The 27,983-nt window shown below is 49.1% G+C and overlaps 4 protein-coding genes across 8 annotated transcripts; 1 reads left to right on the forward strand and 3 right to left on the reverse strand.

The window, feature by feature from the left end:
• Positions 1–335: 335 nt before the first annotated feature.
• LOC120506834 (serine/arginine-rich splicing factor 7) lies at positions 336–6,020 on the reverse strand. Of its 2 annotated transcripts, XM_039718851.1 has the most exons (9): positions 5,910–6,020; positions 5,366–5,546; positions 5,049–5,225; positions 4,018–4,092; positions 3,798–3,899; positions 3,221–3,274; positions 1,948–1,992; positions 1,300–1,335; positions 336–635 (listed from the first exon to the last, which is right to left on the reverse strand). In XM_039718851.1, the coding sequence occupies exons 1-9, from the start codon at positions 5,929–5,931 to the stop codon at positions 611–613; spliced, it is 717 nt and encodes a 238-aa protein (XP_039574785.1). In that variant the 5' UTR covers positions 5,932–6,020; the 3' UTR covers positions 336–610. The 2 variants fall into 2 exon arrangements, with proteins under 2 accessions (XP_039574785.1, XP_039574786.1); XM_039718852.1 differs by lacking the exon at positions 1,948–1,992 and having other exon boundaries at positions 5,910–6,018.
• Positions 6,021–7,380: 1,360 nt separating this feature from the next.
• GEMIN6 (gem nuclear organelle associated protein 6) lies at positions 7,381–11,514 on the reverse strand. 4 transcript variants are annotated; one of them, XR_005628612.1, is made up of 4 exons: positions 11,317–11,514; positions 9,822–9,967; positions 7,541–7,993; positions 7,381–7,458 (listed from the first exon to the last, which is right to left on the reverse strand). XR_005628612.1 is itself a non-coding variant. In XM_039718850.1 (3 exons), the coding sequence occupies exons 1-3, from the start codon at positions 11,044–11,046 to the stop codon at positions 7,615–7,617; spliced, it is 918 nt and encodes a 305-aa protein (XP_039574784.1). In that variant the 5' UTR covers positions 11,047–11,240; the 3' UTR covers positions 7,525–7,614. The 4 variants fall into 4 exon arrangements, 1 of the variants encoding a protein (XP_039574784.1); XR_005628611.1 differs by lacking the exon at positions 11,317–11,514 and adding an exon at positions 10,654–11,240; XR_005628613.1 differs by lacking the exon at positions 11,317–11,514 and adding an exon at positions 10,569–10,674.
• A 45-nt stretch (positions 11,515–11,559) lies between these two features.
• On the forward strand, positions 11,560–17,145 carry LOC120506822 (serine/arginine-rich splicing factor 7-like). The gene is made up of 9 exons (XM_039718831.1): positions 11,560–11,674; positions 12,003–12,183; positions 12,316–12,396; positions 12,451–12,525; positions 12,616–12,717; positions 13,079–13,132; positions 15,255–15,299; positions 15,864–15,899; positions 16,832–17,145. The coding sequence occupies exons 1-9, from the start codon at positions 11,647–11,649 to the stop codon at positions 16,884–16,886; spliced, it is 657 nt and encodes a 218-aa protein (XP_039574765.1). The 5' UTR covers positions 11,560–11,646; the 3' UTR covers positions 16,887–17,145.
• GALM (galactose mutarotase) lies at positions 16,270–27,409 on the reverse strand. The gene is made up of 8 exons (XM_039718849.1): positions 27,069–27,409; positions 26,408–26,562; positions 23,499–23,705; positions 22,053–22,134; positions 20,968–21,109; positions 20,701–20,875; positions 20,115–20,226; positions 16,270–16,869 (listed from the first exon to the last, which is right to left on the reverse strand). Exons 1-7 carry the CDS (start codon positions 27,262–27,264, stop codon positions 20,149–20,151), a joined length of 1,035 nt encoding a protein of 344 aa, XP_039574783.1. The 5' UTR covers positions 27,265–27,409; the 3' UTR covers positions 16,270–16,869; positions 20,115–20,148.
• Positions 27,410–27,983: the final 574 nt, after the last annotated feature.

A 27,983-nucleotide genomic window follows, 5' to 3' on the forward strand; every position in this document is an offset into this window, starting at 1 on the left:
AAGGTCCTGCCCTGGGTACACTTCACTGCCAGGATGGAACCAGGCTGACACAAGGACCGTGAGCTCTCAATTCCCCACAGATCCTGCTACTTGAACACAACCTGCAGGACCTGGGATCTCCACAAAACCCCTCCAACTTCCTAAAAAAGTTACACATAGCCATAGCATACACACACAAGACACCTGGCACTGGTACCTCTTCCCTCTAGCTGGTGCTGCACAGGGATGCAGAAGGCTCATGTGCCTGTCCCAACCTGCCTGGTGCTTTTCCCCCAGGGGCAGCACACTGCCCTCTTCCCCATCCCAGCTATGAACAGCAGGGTTGTCACAACTGATTTCTTAGTTAGAAATGAAGTTTATTTCAATGCACCAATAAAAAAAAAAAAGCCCAACATTTTCAGATCACAGAACACAAACACAACAGAAGAGTTTTGTATTAGTCTGCTAACAAGACTTTTAGAAGATAGAGATTCATGCCAATTGCTAGTCAATAGAAACAGCCTTCTAGGACTAAGCCCTTACATCACAAAATCCCTTATAATGTAAACAAAATAATTTTTTTTACTAAACTTCTTAAATTTGAACCCATTCTTTTAGGACTTTCTTTCCTTCAAGGGCTTCCTGATGGTGAGTGACTGAAAGGAAAAAAAAAGACAACAAACATTAAGAACAACTCCTACAGCAAAACCAACAGCAACTGCATGCTATCCCCAGGCTTCCTCTGGAGTTCTGCCCCTATCTGCATTTACAGTTGTCAAATAATTAAAGAAGTGTTTTATTTTACACTTCATCTTAAAAAAATGCTTTAAGCTTGAAAGCTGAAGACTAATTAAGAGAGCTAAGACATCAAGCCTGCTCAGAAATCTCAATTCCAGCACATACTTCCCCCTCTGGTAACACAGGAAAACCTCTTCCTTCATGGAGCACAGCACAGCCTGGCAGCTGTGCAACTCCCCAGTCTGCAGGAGTCACCAGGCAGGAATTTAATCCTACACCACTTCATTGGCTTGCTCCACACCTTACATTACTCACTTGTTCCCTAGATTCTAAATTCCTCAGAAACGTTTCACCAAAGGTTTCTTTAGCAGCAGCTACTCTTATTCCTTAGCTGTATCATGACATTCTGACTACCAGCAGCAGGAAATGCCCATGAACAATTCATCTCCTCACAGTTCAGATTTAGGCAAGTAAAAATCCTGAGCTTTTATCCTTGCCCAAGTTAACTTCTCTAGGAACTGCCCCAGCTCAAGTGCTGTTGAACCACACACAGGACAGACTCCAGTTTTAAGACATTCCTACCTTCTCTTTGGAGATGGTGATCTGGACTTTGAGCGGCTGTTCAAAAACAAACAGACAGACAGACCAGTCAGTGTGGTTGGTACACCTGGGTGCTCTCAGTAACCACTTCTGAGCATTTTAAACCAGAACAATTTGATGTTGTTAAATGCATTGACACTGCTGGTATCAAGTGTACCCAGGTACTTTAAGCAAGAAGCTGCAGGTGAGAAGGAAAAATGCTGGAAGCCAGAGCCCTTGGGAAAGAGCAACACACAGCTTCAAAGCTGCTGTAAATCACAGTAACCCTGCAAAGCAGGAGCAGTGAATCGAGCAGAGTTAGGGAGAACTACAGACACTTATGAACAAAGGTAGGAGAAAACATGCCCCAAATCCTGTCAAGTTTTTTTTGTAATATTGAGTGTAAAATACCTGTATTCAAAACCCTGGAAGAATTGCCTACTGTCCCACAAAAAATTAGCTATTCAAAAAACACCCAAAATGTATGAAAACGGTTTTTGAAATCAGTTATGAAAATTAAAAAAACAACCCTGCAACTGAAATTCCAGTCCAAACAGATTTTGAATCATGAGGAAAAAACAGAGAACCCCACAAAAACCCCACCAACCAAAACAAAAACCAACTGAGTGGTACTTGTATTTGAACGCTCACCTTTTAGCAGGTAAGCCAGATTTAGATCTACCATGAGACTCAGACCTACAACAGGAGAAAAATAAAGCTCAGCAAAGCAGCCAGTGGGCATGCAAACACACGGAGAGTTAGCTACACCAGCAACAGCAAACTGACCCCACGCAGCAGCACCAACCACGGAGGGAAGGCTCTGTGCTGCAGGCCTTCCCCAGGACCTGCCAAGGGAATCCTTCAGCTCCTCCTGCACAGACCCCACCCGTCAGAAGGCACAAGAGCAAGCACAGGAAGCTCCCCAGCAAAGCTTCAGCTGCCAGGTCCACAAAACACCAGACCAGACTCCCACACTTCCTTCCTACCTGCAAGTATCCCTTCTAGAAAGGGAAGAATAGTTTCAAGTGTCATCTTAGGAAGTATTTTAACAGTGTATTAGGAGCCTGGAATCAGCCACTTCAGCTCAAGTTCCCAATGCCAATTTCATTCAAGCATAATATAGATTTTGCACCAATATCTGGTTACTAATGAGTAAACTATTCCAAATTTGTCTCAGGAATTAGAATCAACTTGAACAGTGAAACTTTCCTCCCACATTTATTATGTGACTTTATCAACTCAAGTATTTGCTGTTACTTAAAAAATGTCTTCCTTGAGTGTCACAATTCAAGCTATCACTTGACATCAGAATGCTCCATTCAGCAAGCCTGGCCAAAAAAAGCAAAATACTATCACTCTATTTCTGCTCCAAACTGTTTTTGAAGGGTAATCAATATTCACCTTTACCTGGCCTATTAACTCACAGAAATACTACAAGGACACTGCTGGCACACATTAAACAAAATGTTACGTGCCACTGCTTTGAAACCTTCCTGGCCACTATCCTGAGCCACTGTCTGGCCCATTTCCCCCCTCATAACAAGTAACTTTTTACTGGATCATAGTTACTGAAGATGGGAATGCTCACAACCACCCAGAACTGGTACTCAGCAGCGTGAGCATCTCTTCCACTGCTAAGTAGAAGGCAGCACAGCACACAAAACCATCCTAATCCACTACATACCTAAGAATTACTTTTTTTAAAAAATTCTCTCTACAGACCTTAAATTGTACACCACTACTTTGTCTGTGAAAAGGTATAAATTATTAAATGCAAATATTGCTCTGGTGGACAGCCTTCTAAGTGCTTCCAGACAAATTCCCCCAGGGAAGGGGGGGAAAAAAACCAAAACAAACAACACACCACCACAACCACACAACACACCAAAACCATTACTGGTTTGAATTAATACAAGTGTCTCACCTGCTGCGAGGCCACACAACAGACCGGGACCTGGAGCGTGACCTGGACCTAGATCTGGGAAAAAAAACAATGGAAGCTCTACTACCACGTGCTTCATACAGGTAAGACAGAAACAAGTTATTGTAAATGTCCCAGAAGACTGAGAACTTTGCTGGACTACTGGTTTTGCAGAAGTAATTTTTATTATTATAAGGCTGTGACACCTTTGGTCAGTACTGCCATGCAGATAAAGTGAGTTCCACTGTCTTACTGGACTAAGCAATTACACCCTGTACATTTGAAGCTGAATTTGGAAACCTTAACCACAGAGCAAAGCTGTAACTTTGCTACAATGTTAAAAAGAAAAAATAAAGTCTCAGAAACAGTGGTTCCAAAACTATAAGTTAAATTTTAAGCACAGTATTCAAGTAGCCCTTACGTGTGTAACACCACAAAGGTTCCTACCAACATACAGACTGCAAAACAAACTTACTGATTACAGGATAAATGCTATAAAAAATATATGTAAGTATTTGATATTTCAGCTCCACATTATACACCCTTCAGCAATGCTGTGGGTTTAACAGCAAGCACGTACCTTGATCTTCTCAGAGAACCAGAGCGGGACCTGCGGGGTGAGAATGATCTGTATCTACGAGGAGACATCGACCGGGACCTGCGGTAGGAAGCCGACCTGGATCTACACGACAAAGCAAAAACCAACCCATCACTGCGAGGTACTTTTCACAACAACTGCAGGAAAGGAAGGGCTCAGAGAGCAAGGAGTGGGAAGGAAAACACAGAAGGCAGAGCCCTACCTCCTACCACGGCTGCGGCTGCGTGACCGGGAATACCTTCTTCCTCGGGACCTCGAGCGGGATCTCGACCGGGACCTGGGTTGAGGTTAGAAAAAACAGGTATCAGCAGACAGCTGCAGCACCCAGCACGTGTGAGGCCCTGCTGAAGTCAAAACTTTTTTCAGACAACTAAAAAGAGGATTTAAAAATAAAACAAAAAAAGAAAAACCAAAACCAAACCAAACAAAACAACAAAAACACACCACTAGCATCTGTCAGTTGGAAAAATGTCTGGGCCTACTTGTCTTGAGCATTTTTACTACCTAGAAAAATGTTAAAAGCTGAATTACATTGCAGAATTACATTAGAATAGAAAACACTGTAATGCGTATTTAAAATAAACCTTGCAAGTTTGCAGGTCGACCCTCTTTGGCCCAAGGTCTAGCAGATCTAGACGATCTAGAAGTATCTATAGGCGAGCGCTGCATCTAGGTAGGTGTTCTCTTCAATCTAACGACGATCAAACTGACAGCCCAATGAGCCAGGGTGAGGCTTGATTGACGCAAGAAGATTTTTCTAGGTGGGCATGTGGTCAATCTGGTGTTCCTCTTTCTAAACCGGAGGGGGGCCCCAATTGAAAGCCAAATTTACTGTTACGGCGGTCACCGTCTCAAATTTTCTGCCCTTAAAGAATAAGGTGAAGCTACGTGTAGATGGCTCGAGGGGATCTGGCCTCTTATGCTGATCACCTCAAGGTCTAGGAGGATCTTAAGTGTCGGATTTGCAAGGCGCCTCAGCATGAAATCTTAAGGCTCGTGACATTCTGAATCAAGGCGACTGACTCAAACGAAGAAACCTGAAAGGTTTTGACCAGGTTGATTATTAAAATAGTAACATTTGATAGAAATAGCAACAAATTGTAATATACACCTATACATTTATTCTAGCGTTAAATTTTAAAGAAAACTGGTGTAACATTGTGTTCTTTGCTAACAAGAACTACACAACAGCGAGCTGGCGAAGCAACGCGGCTGCCCCGGCCCCGCACCTACCTGCTCCTCCTTCGCCGGCTATAGCGGTGACAGTCATAGGCATAGTGGCCTTTCTCACCACACTCGTAGCATCTGTCGTTGGGGTCGAAGGGGCGCCGGGCGGGGGGCCGGTCGTAGCGGGAGCGGCGCGGCATCCCCGTGGATACTTCCACCCTGACCCTGGAGCCGCATATTATCCTGCAAGACACAGTAGCTATCAGCCAAAGGGGTATTTTCCTCTGATGCGCTCAAGCAACCACCATGAGAAATCCCTGACTGATGTGGCGTAGGGAGATCGAGGGCTGCGGCCCTCAAAGACATTCCAGACACGCACGTACTTTCCATCGAGGCCAAGCACAGCATCTTCAGCATCCCGGGGGTCTTCGAACTCCACGAAGGCGAACCCCGGCGGGTTCCTGGCGATCCACACGGTTCTCAGCGGTCCGTAGTAGCTGAAGGCTCTCTCCAGCTCGCCTTTGCCGGCGCCCGTGCCCAGGTTCCCCACGTACACCTTGGTCTCTGCGGGGACAAGCGGCCGCCATGTCAGAGCCGCGCGCGGCGCCGGGCACGCGGCCGCCCCTCCCCCGCTCCCTGCCCGCCGCCATCTTTGACACCGCGTCCATCTTAGAGCGCTCCCGCCGGCCGGGCCGGGCCGGGCCGCGCCCGCCCTGCACAGACCCCGCCGCGGCGGGCGCGCCCGGCCTGCCCCGGCCCTTCGCCAGCGTCCCTCTCAGCGGCCGCCTGACGGAACGCTCGCCTTCTCCCACCGCCGGAGCGGCACCAACGCCGCCGCCGTTCCCTCCACCTTTCCCCTCGCCCCGCTGCCCACAGCAGAAGCCCCCAGGGGCCTCTGAGACGCCCGGGGCTCCCCGCCGTGCTCACCATATCGCCCGTATCGCGACATCCTCCCGATGACAGCGCGAGCGCGGGCAGGCGCGACCCTTATATAGAGGAACCGCCGCCGCGCCTGCGCGCCGCGCGGGGGGCGGGGCGGGCCCGCGCGGGGCTCGCGAGAGGCGGCTCCCGCGCGGCCGCCATGGCGGCCCTGAGGGGCCGTGAGGGGCGCGGGCCGGCCCCGCTCCTGCTGGGCACACGCTCTCCCCCGGCAGCCCCCGTGAGAGATCCTGTCCGCCTCTGAGGGGGAACGCCAGTCGGGAGCCACTTGTGTTTTGCGCCCCTCATGCGTGACCCATCATGGCTTCTACCTGTGCTGAGGGTGAAGGAACTGACGCCATGGGCCTCATTCCAGGGGCAGGAGTGGTGCCTTCCTTGGAACAGGGCACCCCGGCGTTGCTCCAAATCTCTCGTGCTGGCTCACACCTCGCGTCCATCCCAACCAGCCTTGGGAGTTCAATTCCTGGTCCATCCCCTCGTATCTGACATGCAGCTGGAGCTGTTGGGTGTTGGCATCTCCCAACCTTTCCATGCAGTAACGGATATGCAGCAGACATTTTTTAATAAAAAATCAACAAAACCTGACAGGTGAAAAGTAATTTTAGGTAAATCCCAGCACGAATGAGGAGAGCCTTTAAGGAACAAGGGTTAGGCAGACTTTGCAGCTGCATTTGAGCACACCAATGTGCTTTTCGCCTAATAATGCAGAACAAATACACTGAGATAAACGAGGCCTCTAAATGTTCCTTACTGCATTAATCATCTCGGGAATAATCACATAATGATTCCTGCATCACACGTTAGCATAAACTAGAAACAGAGCACTAAAAACACAAACTTACTGAATTGCAACACATTTTCCTTTTACAGAACACTGGTTTTCCAAGCACTGCTGCTCTAAAATAACAAATATAGACAGGTAATGGTTTTAAAACCTGCTATTTGCCTGCTAACTTTCTCTAATAATTTTACAAACTCGGATATACAGTGTAGTTTATGTTCTAGGAGAACAGTAATGGGAAAAACAAAAAACCAACTAGCCATGAAAACAAAACAAAACAGCTTTCTGAACATTTTTAAAATTTGGTTTGGGAAGTCCAGATGTCATAATTTGCTTTCTACATAAAACAAAAAAAAGAATCTGGTAGGCAGTTCAAATAAACATGCCTCCAGCACTATATAATTAAACTAGTTTTAAAGGGAAAACAGGTTAAATGTATTATATATCACCTTTTACAATATTGTTACAAAAACTCTTAACTGACAAATCAGTTTATTACATCAGCATTATCCAACAGTTTGCTACTAATAAAAATAGCACATGAAAAAATGCTTGTGCTTTGAGTTTATTCTTCTTTATTCCTTCCTTTACATACAAAACAAAACAAGACAAAAGTACCCAAAAGGCAGCATTTCTGCAAACTGTGAATATTGACACCCAGGAGAGCTTCTGAAACGGGACAGTTCCTAAAGCAGGAGAGCTCCAGGAGATGGAAGTCCTCAGCAGCACTGCTGCTGCAGGTAGCGCTGCAGCAGCCTCAGCAGCAGCAGCGCTGCAGCAGCCTCAGCAGCAGCAGCCTCAGCTTTGCTGCTGCTGCTGCAGGAAGCGCTGCAGCAGCCCTCAGTGCTGTTGCTGCAGGTAGCATTGCAGCAGCCCTCAGTGCTGTTGCTGCAGGTAGCGCTGCAGCAGCCCTCAGCTTTGCTGCTGCTGCAGGAAGCGCTGCAGCAGGCCCTGCACGCGGCACAGGATGATCTCGTTGGTGCTGCTGCACTGCTCGGGGCCGTACGGGGGCTCGATGGTCAGCACGCCCGCCACGCTCAGCGTCCTGCCCAGCTCGCCCTGCTCGCCCACAGGGATGTGGTTTGTCTCCAGCCACGTCTTCAAGGCGTTCTTCCTCTTCTCCAGCTCCTCCGCGCTGTAGGCTTGGCTTTCCTCGGGCGCAAGGATGCGAGCGAGGCGCTGCTTCATGTCACTGTCCCCTTCCTGCAGGATCTCCACCTCTTGGACAGCGTGGCCCATGATGAATGACAAGGATCCTTTCTCGTTCTCTGGGAATGTTGCGAGGACAATGCTGTCAAGGAAAGAAGATTGTGTAAGTTCCTGTTCTTAACTGAAGACTGAGAAGCAGCTTCCAAGGTTTTGGAGATAAGAGCTCATTAGCATCAGTCTAATCCAGGTATTTAGGCAATAACCAGCACCCATCATTTTCCTTTGAAAAACATGCTGCTATACCCTTAAAATACTAAAAATATGGGGCTCTGCAGGGAATTGCTGGTCTTGGGCTTGAAACTACTCTAGACACTGTCAAGCAGAATATTAATGTACACTTTGCTTCAAAAAAATAAAGTCAAGTCTGGAAATCTAAATATTTTTGTGCAGCTTTCCCAACACTGCTGAAGAACCTAAAACACTTCAACATTCAGGAACAGTGATACCTTCATACATACAGCACCTTGAATGCTGAAGGCAGCTAACAACACCAGAACCTTTTAATGAAGCAGTCATATTTATTGATCATTGCCAAAAGAAGGTTTTTTTTAATGACTGTTGCCAGTTTATGAAATGAAAATACAACAGAACACTACAGAAGGCTCAGGCTCACATTGTAAAGCCTGGTGTTTTCCCAAGGGCACTTGCATCCCAGAAGTCCTAAAATGCAAGTAGGAAGGCAGCTGGTTTTATTTCTAGGATCTCTCCCTCATATATTAACAAAGTGCATCAGAAACTATTTCCTTCCTCTTGTGGGAAGCAAAATTCCAGGACTTGATACCAGCACTTCCCTAGCCAAATACTGCCACCATTACTGGAAGTAATTACTTTTTTTTTTTTTTTTTTTTTGCTGTGTCCAGTGAGATATGCCTTGATTTCAGCCTGGACCATCATCTGAATCATTCACAGGTGCATGCACCTTCCTTACCAAAATGACAAGAAACTTCAGGAGATTATTGGAGCTACTTCAGAGCTGAAGCAACAACCAGTTCTTCTGAAACACATCAGAAGCGAAATGTTTCAGTTTTCAGCCTCCAGCCTGTGTTCATGTGGGACAAGCTCACATGCAGTAAGGTATGAAAGAGTTCTGGCAGCAAGGAGACAAATTTCTGCCCATTCTCTGGTGCATTTTGCCTTTCAAACCCTGTTTTCAAGTTATTCACTTGGGATACCAGAGATGTGTGGTACCACTTTCTGTCCAGTGCCCCTGATTTTCCCAGGTTGCTCTCCAATGAAGCCTCAACACCTTCCTGGGTGTCTGGCTGGAGTGGAAAGCCAGGCATCAATGCAAGGATTCTGGACAAAGGCTAAGGATTTCAACACCTAAAGCACTGAAAACACTCCAGCACTCTTCGTAAAGCAGGGCTTGGTGTAGTACCAAAAACAATCTTTAACACATAGATTGTTGAGAGGTAATAGTATAGCTTAATATGTAAGTTTTAAATTAGAGTAAGTCACTTGGAATTACAATACTGTGTGATTTAATATGCTGTTCACTTAGCTTTACTTGCTTAGCGTGAGTAGCTGGGTTTGCTGAAGCCTTGGCTGCAAGCTCTGAACTTTCACCTTGAACACATGCATTCAGCTGGTAGAGAGCTGATTTTTTAGCAATTCTCCTAGAAGCTGGCACAGTGCTGAGTTTTGAATTTACAGTGAGAATAACATTCCTGATATTTTGGTTGTTGCTAAGCAGTGCTTATTCTAAACCAAGGACTTTTTAGTTTCCCATGCTCAGCCAGAGATGAGGTGCACAGGAAGTACAAACCAGAAGATAAAGAGGCTGCAGCCATCAGCAGGAACTGCAACTTAACAAGATAACATGCCATTTTTGCTCCAAATAAGTTTGCTTCAGCCTTGGAATCTTTTCTCCTCCTAAAAATCTTGCTTTGCATAAAAGCTTTGGTACTTACGTGGCAGAAACTGGGTCAACTGTTAAAAGCCATCCTTCGTATTCATATTTCTCAACTGCAACAACTTTCACCAACTTGTTCACATACGTTTCCCAGTCTAGAGGGCTTTTTCTCTGCCAGTCATTCATATTTCCTACATCCAGGACCTAGAAAACAACCAAATCAGTCAGCAGATGCAGTCAATCTTTTTGCTTTGGTCTTCATGTCAGGATTGGGTTTGCCTCCATGTAAAGATTTGTCTTTAGCAAAATTTGCCCTTTTTTTTTTTTAAGCAGACACTCACACAAGTGGTTTGCATAAAGCTGCACTTCTGTAATTCCCCACGGAGTCTGCTTGTTTTTAAAGGCACACAACAAAGCCAGAAAATCCCGTGTTCTGGGAACCTTAAGCTTTCCCGTTGCATTCAACACTCCATCTACTGCTCTGCCTTCTCACAAAACCTTGGAGGCAGAAGTTTAGCGCCTTTGTTTTGTGCACTGGCGCATCACTGGTACCCGAGCCCCTGCACCGCCTTGGATAAGCGCTATCCACGCGGCTCCCTGCGCTGGAGCACCACCAAGTGCACTTCCACTCTTTTCCCCCGTCCGGCATTCCCAGCCCAGCCCTCCCCCCGAGCGGGGCCGCTTCGGGGAGCACAAGGGGCTGGAGGGCGCTTCGTTCCCCGGGAATGCCTTCCCAGCAGGAAGAGCCTGCAGAGGCCAGCTGGGCGGGGGCAGGACCCGGTCCCCATCCCCCTTTCCCGCTCACCGGCCCCGGTTCCGGTTCGCGTTCCCGGCTGGGAGCTGCCGCGGGCGGCACCGCCGAGCGCCTTCCCCCGGCCCGGGCTACGCACCCAATGCTCCCATGCGGCACGGAAACGACACAGAGCTCGGCACGCGTCAGGCCAGGTCGCAAAACAAGGAGTCGGGGGGCGTGTGGCCCCTCTGGAGCTGGATTTGCTCCCGGGGTGCTCCTGCTGGCACAGCTCGCACGCGCCAGGCCGTGCCTCGTCCGTGTGCTTTAACAGGGACAGACGCACGCTCTGTGCATCTGCTGCATAAAAATACGGTGGTTTTGTTCCCTGCTTCTCGAGCTGCTTTTGGCAAGGCTTGCCGTGCCGCCGTGAAGGCGGGAAGCTCGATTCCAGCACCCACTCCTGCTCCATTTCAGCAGCACTCATGGATGAGCCAAACAAGCTGCTAGTCATGGATTCCGTGATTTGTTGGGAATTTGTGAAGGCGAGCATGCAACGGTTTCGTGACTGCTAACACAAAAAAAATATAAAGGGTATAAAATGAGACAGTCATACTTTGCAGGCTCAAAGGAGCTACTTCCTTTTTTTCCTTTCTCTTTGGGAATCTCAACTCAGCGATTGTGTGTGAATGGCTTGTGCCTCTGCATTCAGCTACTGCTGCCTTTCAGCCACAGCTCGTCTATTAGAAAGCAGAGAGAGCACATCTAATTGTTTTCGCTCCACAAACAAGCACTGGCCCGCACTCCAGAGGCAGCTACGCACCAGCTTTTGGGAATATCGCCTCCAGTACTGGATGCCTCCAAGGATTGCTCCCACTCAGGAGCGGCCAGGACAGAAATGCCCCACTGGCTTTAGTTCCATCGGGCAGATGATCACCTGCAGCAGCCGCAGTAGGACGGGGAGTCCGCTTTCCCAGGAAAATACCCTCCCGTTCCCACTGCCTCCCCCAATTCCTATTGCAGGCCCCAATTCCCGTTCAGACGCCCGCCCCCCGCGCATGCGCGCCTCCGCGCGGCGCGGGGGAGGCGGGGGAGCAGCTCAGGGGGCAGGCGCGTGCGGCGGCGCGTGCGCGCGGGCGGCGGAGCCGTGGGGATGTCGCGTTACGGCCGCTATGGAGGCGGTGAGAGCTCCCGGGGGCCGCGGGCGGCGGGCGGCTGCGCGGGCCGAAAGGCGAGAGGGTGTGGGAGAGAGGCGATCACCGCGGGGAGCTTGGCGGCTGGCGGGCGCCGGCGGGGAGGGGAGGGAGGCGATGCGGCCGCCGCCGCCGTTGTTGCCGCCGCCATTTTGCGTCAGCGGCCGTGGGGGAGGGCGCGCGGCCGGGCGCGCGGCGCGGCGCTGAGGGCGGGAAGGGCCGCGCGGACAAGATGGCGGCGGGCGGGGAAGGCGGGGCGGGGGCTGAGCCCGCTCCCTGTCCCGGCGCCGCGCTGACCCCCCGCCCGCTCCCGCAGAGACCAAGGTGTACGTGGGGAACCTGGGCACGGGCGCCGGCAAAGGCGAGCTGGAGAGAGCCTTCAGCTACTACGGACCGCTGAGAACCGTGTGGATCGCCAGGAACCCGCCGGGGTTCGCCTTCGTGGAGTTCGAAGACCCCCGGGATGCTGAAGATGCTGTCCGTGGACTTGATGGGAAGTACGTGTCCATTCCGCGTGTTTCCCGAGGCTTCTGAGAGAGAATCGGGGTTTATCTCGCTGGTCCTTGTGCTTTAGTAGTTCTGTCATGGACTGAGAGGTTTAACCCAGCCCCTTCATGGACTCGTTGCAGGGTGATATGCGGCTCCAGGGTCAGGGTGGAAGTTCTCTTTAGTTGTCTGAAAAAAGTTTTGACTTCAGCAGGGCCTCACACGTGCTGGGTGCTGCAGCTGTCTGCTGATACCTGTTTTTTCTAACCTCAACCCAGGTCCCGGTCGAGATCCCGCTCGAGGTCCCGAGGAAGAAGGTATTCCCGGTCACGCAGCCGCAGCCGTGGTAGGAGGTGTGTTTGAGTTTGTCTTTTATCCCTTTTGCCTTCTTTTGCCTAGAAAAAGATGTACTTGAACAACTCTTGGAATTGTTTTCTTTGCAGGTCCAGGTCAGCTTCCTATCGTAGGTCCAGGTCCGTGTCTCCTCGTAGGTCTAGGTCCGTGTCTCCCCGCCGGTCCCGGTCGGGTTCCTTGAAGAGATCACGGTAATTAGTACTAATTTTTTCTCTGTGATTTATTTTTGCTGGTGTTTTCTTATTTTATTAGATTCCGGAAGATATTGCATAGCAGGTTTCAAAAGATGCTGACCTCTGGAAGTCAGCAAGCTTTTAAAAGTTTCTGATAATCCTAGTTAAATTCACAGGCATGCTAATGAGTTTTGAAACCTGAGTCTACCATGACTCAATTTCTTTGTCTAAAATGTCTAATGATCATATATGTCTATAATCATGTAGGTCTTAATGTAGACAATGTCACAATGTAGACATTAATTTATATAGTTCTGTAATTGTCATCACTTCTTTTTTAGTTTATTTATTTTTCATTTATCTAAATTTTTTTTTTCAGGTCTAGATCAAGGTCCAGATCTAGATCCAGATCTGTTACATGGCCCCGAAGCAGGTATGTGACTATAGGTACTTGGTAAAAGTTGCTTAGAAGTCTCCTTAGGGTCTCTAACAATTGTTAAGGTTTTTTTCCAGGAAAATATGTGTTCTCCCTCCACTAACTCAGGGGTCTGTAGTTTTAAAAAGCAGTGAAGAAGATAGTTCTTCCTCTTTTATTCTTTTGCACACCACTGACATCTAGGTCACCATAGTCATCAGAAATACTGGTTTGATCAGGTTGCATTAACAGCTAACAAATGTAGAATTAATCTCAAAAGTTTCTTCTTCCTTGTGTACCACACACAGGATTGGGATTCTTGCTATTATTTTTATGAGAAAGCAGGATGCCCATCCATTAGTGTGTTAATGTTGTATTGTCTGCAGCCAAGCAAGTCTTGAAGGGCTTGCTGGTGTCCTGAGTGTCACAGCTGCAATTCCAGCTCTGTTGAATATCAGTGTCAATCTGCAGGAGCTGATTTTGATTTGAGAAAAACGCCTGTCAGAATTATTTTGTACCAATAATAAACATGTCACAGGAGTAACAGTCACTTTATAAAGGAACACAGGATTGTATTTGTTCCTTGAAACTACCTGCCAGTAAGTAAGTGCAGCCTGTGCTTCATGGAGCCTTGTCCTGGCAGAGGGCTGGCTGGGTGTCCTCCACAAGAGCAATAGTAAATGGAAATTCTGCTCTGGATATGGAATTGCTTATGGCCCAGCCTATCCCTGTGCCTGCTGTGCTGGTTTCAATGGCTGCTCTTTGAAACAAGGAACAGTCAACCATGAAGAAACAGGAAAATACAGGAGAGCTTCAGCTAAAGGGAACAGGTGGAAAAGCCCACAGCTGAAGGTGGCATTTTCTGTGAATGGACAGCAAGCAGTGATGGGAGTTTTAGGGGAAAGGAGAGATGAAGACCAGATAGCTTAACTAAGAGCAGAAACTCACACAAATAGTCCAGAAGCTGATAAAGAGAGAAGGTTGCCCAGGGCAGTAGAGCAGTGCCTTTCTCTGGCTGGGTACACCTGTGGCTAAACCATGTTGAATCTTAGTATGGTTGTTCCACCATGACTTAATCATGGTTTATCACTGTCCACTGTCAGTGATGAGCCAGAAACAGCTACAGGCAGCAGACTCTCAAAGAGGAAAACATCTTGATTTTACCACCATTGTTTACTCTTTTTGGCACCGTGCTGGTTTTCTGCAGGGTAAAGGATACTTGTAGTGACATTTCTAGACAGTTGTGTGACACTTTGCATTGTAAGTAGGGATTAAGTGTCTGAGGCATAGGAAGTTACAGATGGACAACTAGCCAGAAGTGGCAGAAGAACTGTGCTTATGTAATTGAAAGATTATTTTTTTTACAGAAGAGCCCAAGGAATGCATTGTACCCAGAGACAGGCTCTGGGTTCATGAGGGAGACTAAATGAGTACATGACATTTGCTGGTTTGACACTGTCACAACATGCATCTGGAAATTGTTGTGGAAAGCCTTGGATGTGGAATGTAGAACACTTCTTGGGGGATCTCAAAATTTCAGTGAGGCTTTCAGGCAGTATTAGTGTTCCCATGGTGCAAAAACCTCAAAGGTGGACATTTTATACATTTTTTCATAAGGATTAAGTTCAAACATTAAAAAAAAATACTTGAAGTAAGTGGATATATAAGATGAACTTCACAGAGAAGATACTTCTGAGAATGAGCTGTTGGCCACTGCAGTGGCAGATGTTGCTCAAGTCTAATAAAACCTGCAAGTTGAGAGCAAGGCTTTTTATTATCTCTCTAAAAATACTAGTCAGGATTTGGGTTGTTCCTGTGTTGCTGCCACCTGCATCAGCAAACACTGATCATCAGCTAGGGACCGAAGTACAGAGCAACATGTGCAGCATCCATGAAAAGACTTCTTTGGAAACTTAGCAGGCAAAACCCTGAAAACTTGCAGGATTCTGTGTATTCAGCATGACATGCTCATCCTGCTGTCCCAAACGTGGGAATCTGCATGTTCTGTTCCCTGCTGAGCTGTGTTTTTTCTTGCAGCGTATTCAGCATGACATGCTCATCCACTGAGTGTGAATCCTGCTGTCCCAAACGTGGGAACCTGCATGTTCTGTTCCCTGCTGAGCTGTGTTTTTTCTTGCAGGTCTAGGTCTCATGGCAGATCAAAGTCTGGCTCGCCAGCTAAGAGGTGAGCACACACACAGAGCCTGCTGTAGCATCTCAAATTTAGGTTTGCATGATTAACAGAGCCTGGTCCTTTAGAAAAATACTCCCCTAACATGGGTCCGCAGCTAATCTCTTTGTGATATGACAGAAATGATGGCATTTCCTCTGCAGCTCTTTGGAACACGTTCCTTACCTGTCTCTGGGTTTTCATTAACTTTTTGTTGTTTCCAACATAGTACTAATTTTTGTGCTCAGTTCTGTTAAATTTTTCTATCCATCAAATAAAGACCTTGGGCTCTGTTAATGCTTTTCATAAAACAGCAGTCTGGTGATGTTGCTTTTCTCAAAGCCTCACCTTAATACCACCCATTGTTTTTCTGTTTGTCTGATGAAGAAAGTTGTTTCAAATGCATCTCCACACTAAATAAATGGAGAATCCCTGTCAGAGTAAAAGTTGATCTGAAAACTACCATTGGGAAGAGCTGGCTAGATTCCTGTAATTCACTTTCTGATAGGTTGGGGGTGTTTTAAACATAAAAGTTGCATTTGACATTTAAGCTGCATTGATGCTGTTCTGTTTTGGCAGCCGGTCAAAGTCTCGGTCACTGTCTCCAAAGAGAAGGTATGTTGGTCTCCCTGCTAATAGCAGAGACTCCCTAGAGCTGGCATTTTAGTGTCTGCACTGAACTCTGCTGAGGAGTTTGCTGCTTGTAGGAAAGTACTGGAGAGGTGTTTTGCTGCGACCTCTTTCACAGCAATAATGTTGTGGTTGAGGCTTTTTATATGGTAATATGTATATGTGGTGATAAATGCTCAGGGTTATGTAGCAGTGTCTTCTTGTTGTCTGCTCTCCAGTTCTTTTGTTTCACTGACAGTTTTATTGCACAGACACTGAGCTTAAAGCATAGAATAAATGTAGGAAATCAGGTTTCAGTCTCATTAAATGCTACACTGACATTGGGGAAGGTACCCTGGAAGGTACAGTACCCTGGTACAGCAGTCAGGAATGAAAAATCAGACCTGTTATGTTCACTGCTGTTAGATTTTATTTTTTTTTTCTTCTGCATTAAGTCAGTAAATAGTCCTCTCTATCTCTGTGTATGCTGCACAGAGTAATGTGTAGAATATGTAGAGTGACAGAATCAGCAGCTTTTTTTCCCTAATTAGAATTCTTTAATAGTTCATTTTTACAACTTTAGTGTCAAACAATCACAAAGGCATGAAAAAGTGCTCAGAAATGCTGAGTGATCACCATGATAGGTTTTGACAAGCTGCTGTATCAGAACAGTGAAGAAGTATCTTGCCCCTGTGGAGGTCACGATAAGTAATACCCTTTGGATTGCCTCACAGGGATCTCATTTTAAAAATAACAGTTAAGAAAAAAAGTGTTATCTCCAGATCATCAACCCATTAACTTTTGTCAGTAGTGATTGGTTATTTTATTTAAAAAGTGCTTAAAGGGAGCCAGTCTTGGTATACTCCTGTTGCTTTTTCCTGTATTTGCGATTCCCAAGCAACTACTGAAATGTTAATTGTGGATTGTTTTCCTTTCAGCCGTTCACCATCAGGAAGCCCTCAACGAAGTGCAAGTCCTGAAAGAATGGATTAAAGTTATGAAGTTAATCTTTTAGGGAGAAAGTTATTTTGCTTACATTATTATAAGGGATTTTGTGGTGTCTTTGTAAATGTAAGAATGTAGATAGAAGAGTATATCAACTAAAATTTGGCATGATCTGGGTCTTCTGAGTTAGTCACACCAATAGACTAGCACAGGTCTCTTTTTATTGTATGAATTAACTTCCTGTGATATGAAAATGTGGGACTTTTTTATTGGCACATTGAAATAAAATGTGTATTTTTAACTAAAACTTCTCTGTAGTAACCCTGCTGCTTCTGTTAATGTTTGGGTAATTTTAGCTGTGTGCCATGTAACGTGGATGAAAAATGTCTAAAATGGGAATCACTGATCCCAGCTGGTGTCTTCTCAAGGTAGTCACCTTTCACATCTACTGTTGAATGGTCTTTGGTGAAAGAATCAGTTCCTGTTCTCCTTGAAATGGAATTTAAAATCCATCTCTGTCTGCAGATGGATAAAAATTTGCATATGCCCTTTTCATGCCTTGATATTTAGCGGGCATTCATTTTTCTGCCTGATCTGCTTATTCTGCAAAGCTTATTCTCTGGTGTTTGACTGTTGATACCAGATGCCTCAAAAATCTAAGGAAAAACTTTCCTCCAAAACACATCTTTTAAGCAAATAACATCTGCAGAAAACTTTAAAGGTAATAGCAATTATTAATAATTTGAGAATTGCTACTTTCACTTGTTGCATTTTTTAGTTCCTTGGGCTGTTGATGTAAAGAAAACTTTTTAAAATACCTCAAGGCGTGTTTACCTTTTTTGAGGAAAGATCCTTAAAATGAAAGACTATAGCTGCCCTCAGGAGTTCTAACCTGCTTCACAGACTGAACTGGTATGGTTGTCAAGCAGCCCATATCCTGGAGGTGGCTTTGTTGAATGATCCAAATTTCTTACAGCAAATACACAACTTGCAGGAGTCATTATTTGTGTATAGGTGTGTCAAATTGTCCTCACTTTGTATGAAGGAATTGCATGACAAAGCACTTCAGCACAGATCACAGCAAGGGACTGGCAACAGTGTTGGACTGTGAGCAAAAAAAACTGGTAGGCAGAGGGGTGAAAAGCCTATTTTCTTTTTGCTGGGATTGGCTATCTGGCAGAAATAAAGGCCAGTTTCAGCAGCAGGTAAGCACTGAAATGGAAAGCCAGGCCTGTTTGGGCTTCCAATGAAATCTATCAGCAGTTTGCTTCCACTGTGTAAACCACAGCAGAAAGCTTAAATAAAGTTACAAGATGATTTTGTTACACGTGGGGTAACACATGGTTTTCAAGAAACAGATTTCCTGTTAATGACTGCATGGAGCTTTTCCGGTGGATGAGTCAACAGTCCAGATCCTGAAGGTGCTGTTCTGCTGCAGCATCCTCTGGCCTTTATTCCTGGTCCTTGCTGTGCCTGGATCCTCTCTGGGGCTCACCATGGTATTCCTGGTGGATTCTGGCCATAGTCACAAACCCCACTGTGGCAGGGCTGACACAAATGTCACCCCGCAGTGACTGAGCCCAAATGCCTGAAGCCTGTGATACGTGTTTGGAATATTTTACTGGTTGTGCATTGTGTACCTGGTGAGAGGCACACGTACGCCGCTGCTCTGGAATTTCATCACCTTTTCTTTTCTGTACTCTCAAGGCAAACCTGCTCCACAATAAACCTGCAGACTGACATGACAGCTCTACTGGTACCTGTTTTTCAGTACCCAGAGACACTGGAAGACTGAGCAGAAGAGCCTGGGGCCTCTAGGGGGGCTGGGGTTCCTCTAAACCCAGACATGAGAACCTGAGCAAGGAGCAGGGCTCTGCTGGTGCGGACAGCCAGTCTGAAGGACAGCCAGCACTTGGAAGGTGCAGAGGGGGAGCAGTGGCAAAGATGGCATCTGTGCTTTTATGCAGCTGTGCTGTCCAAAATTGAGCTCTGGCCTGAGTTTGGTAGGATTTCCCCACAAATTCCATGCAGTGTTTGTGGACAGTTGGAAAAGATGCCATGACACAGGGGTGCGTTGTGGGACTGGTGCTGCTGTGACCCGGTGCCTCTGGGCAGGATGTGCACACCCCACACAGGCTGGCTGGGGGTGGGGGCAAGGGAAGTGTATCTCAGGTCTCCAGTGTGGTGGGCAAACCCCACTCTCAGGGAAAATGGGGTTCCCCTGGTTTGCCACCTGGTGTTCCCTGCTGGTGGCCTTTGTTCTGCAAGGGATACCAGCCCTCACAGACAATGACCTGTGCACAGCAGGAGAGTAGTGGGTCTGTCTAGTCTTTAGGTGTCAGGGTGGCAGAACTGACTGTGACAGAGCTGCCACATTTGCCAGCCCAATGGCCAGGCACTTCCCCTGGGGGCAAGGGCATTCCTGCATCTCTGCACTGAGGAAGCATGGTGAAGTGCTGCAGGCCCTGGCTGCAGCAGCATGGCAGGAGAAGGTGGGACACAGTGCCTAATGCAAGGACTGTCTGCCTGTTTCCCTGGGGAGTGGGCTATCAGCTCCCTAATAAGATAGTTCTGTCATCCCCTGGCTTGTGCCAATTTTTTGGAACCCTCAAAAACATGGAGGTTTTCATCACATAGTTCCCTGATCCAGGACTTTGGAGATTTCATGTGGAAACAGTGTTAGGATGATGGGTTTTCTCCTGCAGTTGTATATTCAGGACTAAATGGGTGTGCCCAGTTCAGGAACCAAGGCAGAGCACAGGAGTTTAACCAGAGCACCCAGGGCAGCCAGCTGGGATAATCCCAGTACACTTGTAAGAAACACAACAAAACACACACTGTCCTCCTCAAAGATGTCCTGCATGAGCACTGCACAGCACTTAGAGAGCACTTTGATGGAAGGAACAGATGTTGTAACAAACAACCACAACTGCATCAGCCTTCCCACATGCTCCACATGAATATTACTAGATATTCCCTTGCTGTCATTGGAGCTGTGATGGCCTTCCCCATAAACAAGGTGTTTTCAGTGCATTTCTAGCATTTTTACTGCAAAACAAAACCCAATGCCCAGGGTGAGAAGCTGGACAGAGTGTAAGACTTTGGCACAGACCAGACAGCAGCAGAGATGGTGACAGGAGCTAAAGCCAGCAGAAACCATGTGTGGAAACCACAGAGGAAGATAAAGGCTCCGAGATCAGATGCATCACCCAGGGTAGCTGGAAAGCTCTGTTTGGCACCTGGCAGGATTTCTGGCTCAGCTGTGGAGGCACTTACCCCTCTCAGTGCTGGCAGTCAGCAGCCCTCCTCCTCAAGCAGTGCTGAACACAAGCCATGTGGTGTGGTTGTACTCCTCACCCGGACGGAGCAGGGCATTGGGGAAGTGAGACTGGGGAGAAGCAGCAGCACATCAGTGACTGTGAGCACATTCTGTGGGAAGCATGGCTGTATCCCTTTGTTCTTCCCAAGGCATATTCCCACAGTTCCCCCCAGCCATTTCCAGCAGCAGTGTGTAACCACCCACCACTTGCCAGGGGGCTGAGTGGGCGAGTCCCACCACTGGTTGAATCCAGGCTGTGAGGATCCAGATATGAGAGGATGTGGCAAGGCCCCAGTGGGGCCATCTGCTCTAGACCCCACACCTTTGGGAAGCTGGGCTGCACAGGGCCAGTCCCTGCTGCACTGACTGACTCCTGTCTAAAGGCACTGTGACCTGTGCCTGCCTCACTTCTGGTGTCTGCAGTGTTCCCTTGACAAGGAGACTCTGTTCCTACATTTAGGACCCAGAAACATGGAGGGTGGTGGGGGTATGTCCCCTGCCACAGGACCCAAGTAACCCGTGGGACAGGAATGGACAGCTCACCTTGTTAACGGCATCAGGCCAGTTCTGGGTTTCCAGGCAGAAAGCTGAGTGCTTGGGGTACGTGGCAGCACCTTTGCCCTTCAGGGAGCCATCCAGGAAGTTCCCAGTGTAAAACTGGATGCCAGGCTGGGTGGTGTGAACCTCCATGGTCCTGCCGGTGCGGGGGTGGAACACCCTGCGGAGATGCCAGTGGAGGATGACACGGGCTGGCTGAATGGGCACCCCCTGGCTCCAGGGGTGGGAACTCCTGCCAAGGACCCAGCCTACCTGGCCCCAAGGCGTCGATCCTGTCCCTGATGCAGGCAGAAGTTGTGGTCAAAGCCATCCAGGTGAAACTTCTGCAAGTGCTTGCCCAGCTCCACAGGCTTCCGGAGATCAAATCCAGTGCCCTCCACGGCGGCCACCTCCCCTAAGCAAGGGGAACAGCAGGCTCAGCCACTCAGCCACATGCCAGCAAACCCTACCTTGTCCCCCAGCATAGCTGGCAGCTCCTGGGGACATTGCTGTACTCAGCAGGGACAGAGCACAGACAAGGAGCAAGGAAACACATGAAGTTTGTGTGTGTACAAACCCAGCATTTTCTCCCTTGTCCTTGTAAGACTGCTATGGGCATACAGTGTCCTGTGATAAAGCAGTACAGACAACCCCAGGACATACTAAGCACAGTGCAAAACAGTCACCCCAACCCAAAGATTTTGCATGGAGGGCAGACTAAATGTCTTGGATAAAAAATGAAACCATTCCAATTCAGGCACTTACATAAAATACAGCATGTATTGCTGTATTTAGGGGGGATGTAGGGGTCTGTCTTTAATAATTGCACCAATCTTATTTTCACCCCAAGACTAAGACTACCCACACAAGAAGGAACTGCAAAAGGCAGGGGTAGCAAGCTGGCCACAACTGAGATGTCAAACAGCTCCATGGTGAAAGCAGCAGGGAGAAGTGGGCAGTGGATTGGGTATGGCCTTAAGCTCTTCCCTATTTGTCCACAAGCATAGCACACCAAGCTGAGCAGAAGCCACCTGGACCAAAGAATCCACTCCTCCAGGTGCCACAGGCAGCTTGTCTCCTGGATGGACCCACAAAACAGCCTCACATCCCATGTGCCTCTGGCCCCATTTCCAGCTGCTCCTGCCTGCTCCCTGGGGCTGGTGATGGGCCTGGTTACCAGCACCTGGCTCTGCCCCCCCTGCTCATGTGCAGTGGGACTGAACCCAAAGGTGAGAGCCCCGCTGTGCCTGGGGTTCCCTGGCTGCTGGTGTCTCCCCTTGCCAGGCAGTGCTGCTGCCCACAGCCACCAACACTGCTCATAAAGATCACTTCCACCTGGTGCCACAGGCACCACTCACCAGTAGGGATCTGGGTGCTGTCCACAGGCAGGTAGGAATCTGCTTCAATGGAGATCTCATGGTCATAGACATCCCGGGAGCCCTGCAGGAGGATGGGAAATGCTGGGATTCCTGGGGCAGCCTCTGTTCAAACAGCCCTAAGCACAGTTGTGAAGTGACAGACCACAGTGGTGCCCCAGCTGATCTGGTAGTGCCTGGAGCACCTCCTGGCCCTCATTCCATCTTGATCTTGGGCACAGGACAAAGATATTAGCCTGGGTGAAAACCTTCATGGGCCCTAGGAGCTGTAAATCCCACAGGATGAGGCCATCAGTCTGTACTTGTACCTCACTGAGGGCTACCACCCTGCAGACTGACCAGCCAAAACATGCTGGTTGCTGAGCACACAGCAGCAGGGAGAAGGGGAAGGAAGCAAGCAAGGGGAAATGCAACCCATCCCCCTGGCTCATCGGCATCGCTGCAGGGGTGTGCTCCTCCTCCTCTTCCACAGCCTCAGGAATGCTGGCAGGAAACCGGCTGGGCTGGAAGGGGAGCAGGCTCAAAGTTGAGCCTGCAGGTCACTATCTAATCTGAGCAGCAATCTCGTGCCCAAAGGTCTCCTTTTCCTCTGGAACACGCCTGAGCTGCACACTGCAAGTGTTGGTATTGCTGCACCCCTGGGAGCACCAGCACCAACAACTGCACAGCCATCCTCAGGGCAGCAGCCTGGGCACAGCTCCTGCTCAGAGGGCCGAGTTGTCTCTTACAAACACTTTTAAGGGCCTTTGTCTCACATCCAAGTGTGACTGCACTGTATTATCCTGTGGCTCTGCCCAGCAACACTTTATTTCTCAGAGCCTTTTCCTCCAAGCCCAGTTATAAACTGTGAGATTAAAACACAGCTGCAATTCACTGTCCGTGTGGTTGACATGACCCTGTACAGGTGTGTGGGAGCCCTCTGCATGCTGCTGCTGCAACCTTGCTAGTCTGCAATCCTGGCTATCTCACATCCTCTCTCTGTGATGTTTCTTCTGCCCATTTTGACCTGGGTATTTTGGTGCTGCCACTCCAGGCCCTGATTTTGACCTGTATCACCCTCTCAGAATACAACTAAGAAATTCCAGGCCACCACTAGGGCATGCCAGCTCTGCACCTCCTCCTCAATCTTCCCAAGGGATGAGGAGAGAGCAAAACTCCCCAGTTACACACAAAAGGAGAACCAACATGCTCAGCTGGGTGTCTCTGTTCAAGAAGCCCTGAGACCATGTGTTCTCAGCTGGGATCCACGTATGATTCGTTCCTGTTCCTGCATGCAGCCCATGATGCACAGAGACAACCTTCACTGTTGTGTCCCCAAAACCACGATGTGTCCCCAGACCAGCACATTGGTGCCAGTGACCATCCCACGGGTGCCCAGGCTTTCTTGCCCTGTACAGTTTGTCTCCACGGGGCCCATCCCTCACTTACCTGCCCTGCCAGGTTGAAGTACGCGTGGTTTGTCAGGCTGATGGGGGTTGTCTTGCTGGTCTGGGCCTGGTAGTTGATGGCCAGCTCCCTGCCACTAAGGGTGTAGGTGACCCAGACCTTCAGGTCACCAGGGTAGCCTTCCTCGCCGTCGGGGCTGAGCCGGAAGAAGCGGACACCGTTCGGGAGCACCTCGGCGCTCCAGAGAAACTGCACAGAGCATGGCCTTGGTGAGACAGGGATGGGAACACAGTGCCCTCCCTCCTGCCCCAGGCCGGGCTAAAACCAGGCACCCAAGGGATGTTGCACTGAAACAAAGGCTTTTTCAATCACCTTTCCAAAGAAAACACAAGCACCACCAGCAGGGAACAAGCCTTTCCACTGAGCAGCCAAACAAAGGAGGCAATTTGGCAGCCTGACAGGGGTCTGCTCCAGCCTGTGTTATGCCATGTCTGAGAGCCCACAAGTTTGATTTTTGCCCTGCAGCTGGGCTTCTCCCCCTTTCCATGGATTTTCTCATGTGCAACACCACTTCAACAAGCTGCCACCCAGGCCCTGGCTTCCAGTGTAAGAACACACTGGGGGCTCCTGCCCAGGGACTGGGGTTGGGTTAAATCTGGGTAGCAGATATGCTGTCAGACACATCCAGAGAACTGGGACCTCTCTGGTTCTTGTCCCTGCCAGCAGCCTGCACCAGTGCTCAGCTTGGAGCCAAACATGCTGGCAAGGGAAGCAAGCCAGCCCACTGTACTCAGCTGCCCAGACAGCCTGTTTGGCCCTACCAGGGCCTCATGCTGGGAGGATGGATGTGCAACAAGAGGCGCTCTGAAGCTTCACATTTCCCTGAGGAATAGTTATTGTCTAATCAAAGTGGAATAAAGATTTAGAAACAGGGACCAGCTCAACGCTGTTGAGTTAATCCCTCTCATGTCCTACACAGAAATCACCAACATGGAGCATGGTCAAAAGCCATTATTTTCACCAAACACAGAACCTGAGGGTGACAAATACACCTGGCTGCAGAGTAGGCCCTCCTACACAGTGTGCAGTTTGACTGCAGCTTCCATGGCTACAGTAAGGATGCTGCGGGTTTTAAGTACAAGTTTCTATTTAAGTTCTTTGAAAAAAAGCTTTTAAAGTCCAGGAAAGGTACAGGTATCACTATTTTTTTCTAAGATAAGAGAGTTATTTTCAAAAATCCCCCAGCAGTGTGGTCACACACTGCAGCCCTGTAAGTGCAGCTGCAAAATGCTCTCATCAGACCACATACTGACCGCAGCACTGATGTCTGCAAAATCAGGAAAAGCTCAGAAGATGACCAAGATAATCACAGCCAAATGCCAGTATGTGGTTTTTGTTGGGGATGACCAGTTAGGGCTCACTGTCTCTGAACAGTGACTGTTTCCTGGCTGGAGGGGGTCTTGGGCAGGTGTCCAAGCGTGCCCTGTGGGCCAGAGGACACAAAGCTCTGGCTGGGAGATGTTGCTACCTTGTCCCCAGCAAGCTGGTGAGACTTCTGCAAGCAAGCAAGGTGAAGAAGCAGAAGAAGAGACCACATCCCCTGCCTGCAGAAAACAGCCTGGAAGCCTTGGGTGTGAAGAATTGCATGTTTTCAGCTGCACAACACAGGTGTCAGGGTGTATAACGAAACTTTAAACCAACCAAACTGTCCTCTTTGGGGGTACAACAGCCAAGCTTATCCCCAGTGCTCCCTTTTTTCTAAGGCTGCTGAGAAGCATTTCATCCCAACCTGAAGCCAGTTCAGACTCTGATTTTTTTTCAGGCACCCTGGCTTTTTTCCCATCAGCCTGGATTCCTTTCTCAAAAAAAAAAATCCCATTAACCCCATGAAAGCAGCTGCACCAGCACATTCATGTGCTCTTTGGGGTAAATGGTGGATCAGCTACTTGATGGTTACAAATGCACTTGATCCAACAAAACCCAAGGCTTCAGGAATGCAGAGACTTCTGAGCCTGCTCTGCAATGGAGCACGGCTTTCAAGAGATCCTGCACTGCTCTTACCATCTGTACACAAATACCTGACTTGACAGCAGCTCTTGGGAGGACAGGGAAAAAGCTGAGTGCCCTGGGGCCAGGGAAAGGCTGTTTCATCTCAGGAGGTCATAGGGGAGGGCTGGGAAAGAGAGACAGTGATCCTGGATCCTGGGGCATTTTGCAGGCCCGATCTAATCCCCCTCTGCTGTGAGTCAGAGTGAGAGCCCTGGGGACATGTTGCAGGATGAAAGCGGCACCAAAGGGGGCAATGCAATGACCGAACCTGCAGCACCACCCTGCTCTCACCTTACTCGGGAGTGCTTTCACAGGCGAGCAACAATGATAAGTTTCTGCAAACTCGCTTGTCCTTGTCCTTGTCCTTTTGACTCTGGGAGGAGCTAAGGGCAGGTAAAAGCCGTGAAAATGCAGGTGGAAATGAGTCTGCATGGACAGACCACTGTTCCCAAGGAAACTTTCTTCGGGCACTTGCACAACTCCATGATGCACTCCAGGGTGGTGCAGCTGGTGCCCGGGGAGCCTCCCTTGCTCCTGAGGGTAGGTCCTCACTGCCATGCCCCAACCTGGGCTGTGCAGAAGCAGCACCTTGCCCAGAACAACCCTGCCAGAACTCAGGGGCTCATGAGGCTCAAGGCTGCAGTCACAGAGGAAGCACAGCAACCCTCTGCTCAGCATCCAAGGATGACATAAGTGAGCCCTGCAAACTCAGGCAAAGACAAGCCAACCCAACAGCTTGCAGGATCTGTCTCACTTCCCCCTGTTTCTGCACTCACAGCACTTTCTGACCTGATTCAACTCAGTAACCACCTGAAAATGCTACAGGGTTCAGGGGTGTAGACATCACACGCTCTTGCCATAACCCCACACGTTGTATGCTGACAGGACACTGGGATTTTCACCTTGTCAAATCCCTTGGCTCCTCCGTGCAGGCTGTTGGGCCCGTTGTTGATGAACAGCTGATAATCCTTCCCATCCAGGCTGAACTTCCCGTTTGCAATCCTGTTGGCAACACGGCCCACAACACAACCAAAGAACGGGTGCTTCCCCCTGTAACCTGGCCAGAGAAACAGCACACGGTTAAACAGAACCACTGGAAGAGGTTGGGTGGTCTCCAGGACCTGCCCATCCTGCTTAGGGACTCAGAGGTGTCTCTCCCTGCTTCCCTAAATAGGTGACTGCAATCCCAGCGTTTCACAGAACACACAGCTCATTAGTCATGTGCATCTTTGATTAACACAGCCTGATGGGATCTTGTATTCTTTGCAGATTCGAAGAAAAGCCCTCTGTCACTGCCAGTTAAGGAATGACTCAGAGCTGCCCCAACAGAGTGGCACACTCCCACCCTCGCTGTTCCTGGTCCACATCCACCACAGAGGCCAGGAGAGGCAGCAGGAATCTGTCAGTGCAGACCGAGATACAGCAGTTTCTGACTGGCACCTTCAGCCCATGATTGGCCTTACAAGCCGGTCAGGCAGTGTGGCAGTGAACCAGTAAGTGCCGGTTAAACTGCCTGATTGTGGGTTTTAAATTTTTTTTCCAAATAAACGTATAAATACCCACCTTCTAAAGTGTCAAATCCTAGGACAATATCTGAAAACTGCCCATCCCTGTCTTTTGTCTCCAGAGTGGTGATGATGCACCCAAAAGACAGGATCTCCACTCTCACGCTGTCCGACTCTAAGACGAACTTCTCCACCTCTCCGCCTCCCTCCTCCGGGGGCATCCGCCCGAACGCCTCTCTCCGCACCGTCGTCATCGCTCCCTAGAGCCGGCCGCCGGCGCCTCCGGCGGGAGCCGCAGCCCTGCCGGGGAAGGACGCTGAGGACGAAGAAGCAATGGCGGCGGCTGCGGAGCACTCCCAGCTCCAAAGGGCAGCCAGTACAACCGCCGGGCGCTTCTCGTGCGGGGCGGAGCCGCCCCGTGCCCGGCCGAGCGGAGCGCCGCGCATCCCGGGCTGTCACCGCGGGACAGCGGCAGCCGGGAGGTGGCCGGGGCAGCGGGAAGGATGCCAGGGGCAGCGGGAAGGGTGCCGGGGGCAGCGGGAAGGGTGCCGAGGGGAGGGAGCGAGGCTGAGGGCGCTGCCAGGCCGAGCAGCCCAGCCGCCACCTCGCAAATTCGGGGGCCGAAGCATCTCTGCCAGCAGCTTCTCTCGCCCACTTGCATCCCACGGACACGACTTTCAGGGCCCGTGCGAAGCGTGGCACGGCAAATGGTGTTTCCTCCCCTTGTGCCCTCCCTTAGCCCCTCCACAAGAGGCACAAGGCAGTGCCTGCTGATGGTGCTGTAAATCAGGCTCAGGGCATTGGCTGGCCATGGGGCTATTATCAAAGCGGTGGCTCTGATCCAGACTCCATTAAAATTATCATCTTCTGAAATCCCGACTTCTGCCTGTCTTTGCAGGTATTTTCAGTCTGTGGGGAAAGCCCCGGCAACATTTAAGCAATGTATGTGCACATTTTTGACCTCTCTAGTGCA

Source organism: Passer montanus, unplaced genomic scaffold, assembly GCF_014805655.1.
Source record: "Passer montanus isolate IOZ18808 unplaced genomic scaffold, ASM1480565v1 scaffold40, whole genome shotgun sequence".
NCBI classification, from domain to species: domain Eukaryota; kingdom Metazoa; phylum Chordata; class Aves; order Passeriformes; family Passeridae; genus Passer; species Passer montanus.

Bases quoted from the DNA above. Each gene is read 5' to 3' on its own strand.
- LOC120506822 (XM_039718831.1), top strand. From the start codon at position 11,647: ATGTCGCGTTACGGCCGCTATGGAGGCG. The intron at 11,675-12,002 runs GTGAGAGCTCCC...CCGCTCCCGCAG, and splicing joins TTACGGCCGCTATGGAGGCG to AGACCAAGGTGTACGTGGGG. The intron at 13,133-15,254 runs GTATGTGACTAT...TTTTTCTTGCAG, and splicing joins GTTACATGGCCCCGAAGCAG to GTCTAGGTCTCATGGCAGAT.
- LOC120506834 (XM_039718851.1), bottom strand. From the start codon at position 5,931: ATGTCGCGATACGGGCGATATG. The intron at 4,093-5,048 runs GTAGGTGCGGGG...ACCTCAACCCAG, and splicing joins AGCCGGCGAAGGAGGAGCAG to GTCCCGGTCGAGATCCCGCT. The intron at 3,275-3,797 runs GTACGTGCTTGC...TTTTTTTCCCAG, and splicing joins GGTTCTCTGAGAAGATCAAG to ATCTAGGTCCAGGTCACGCT.
- GEMIN6 (XM_039718850.1), bottom strand. From the start codon at position 11,046: ATGCTCGCCTTCACAAATTCCCAACAAATCACGGAATCCATGACTAGC. The intron at 9,968-10,653 runs GTGCGTAGCCCG...GTTGTTTTCTAG, and splicing joins GTGCCGCATGGGAGCATTGG to GTCCTGGATGTAGGAAATAT. The intron at 7,994-9,821 runs GTAAGTACCAAA...TTTCCTTGACAG, and splicing joins GTTGACCCAGTTTCTGCCAC to CATTGTCCTCGCAACATTCC.
- GALM (XM_039718849.1), bottom strand. From the start codon at position 27,264: ATGACGACGGTGCGGAGAGAGGCGTTCGGGCGGATGCCCCCGGAGGAG. The intron at 26,563-27,068 runs GTGGGTATTTAT...TTCTCTGGCCAG, and splicing joins AGGATTTGACACTTTAGAAG to GTTACAGGGGGAAGCACCCG. The intron at 21,110-22,052 runs GTGAGTGGTGCC...CCCCTTGCTTAG, and splicing joins CAGCACCCAGATCCCTACTG to GGGAGGTGGCCGCCGTGGAG.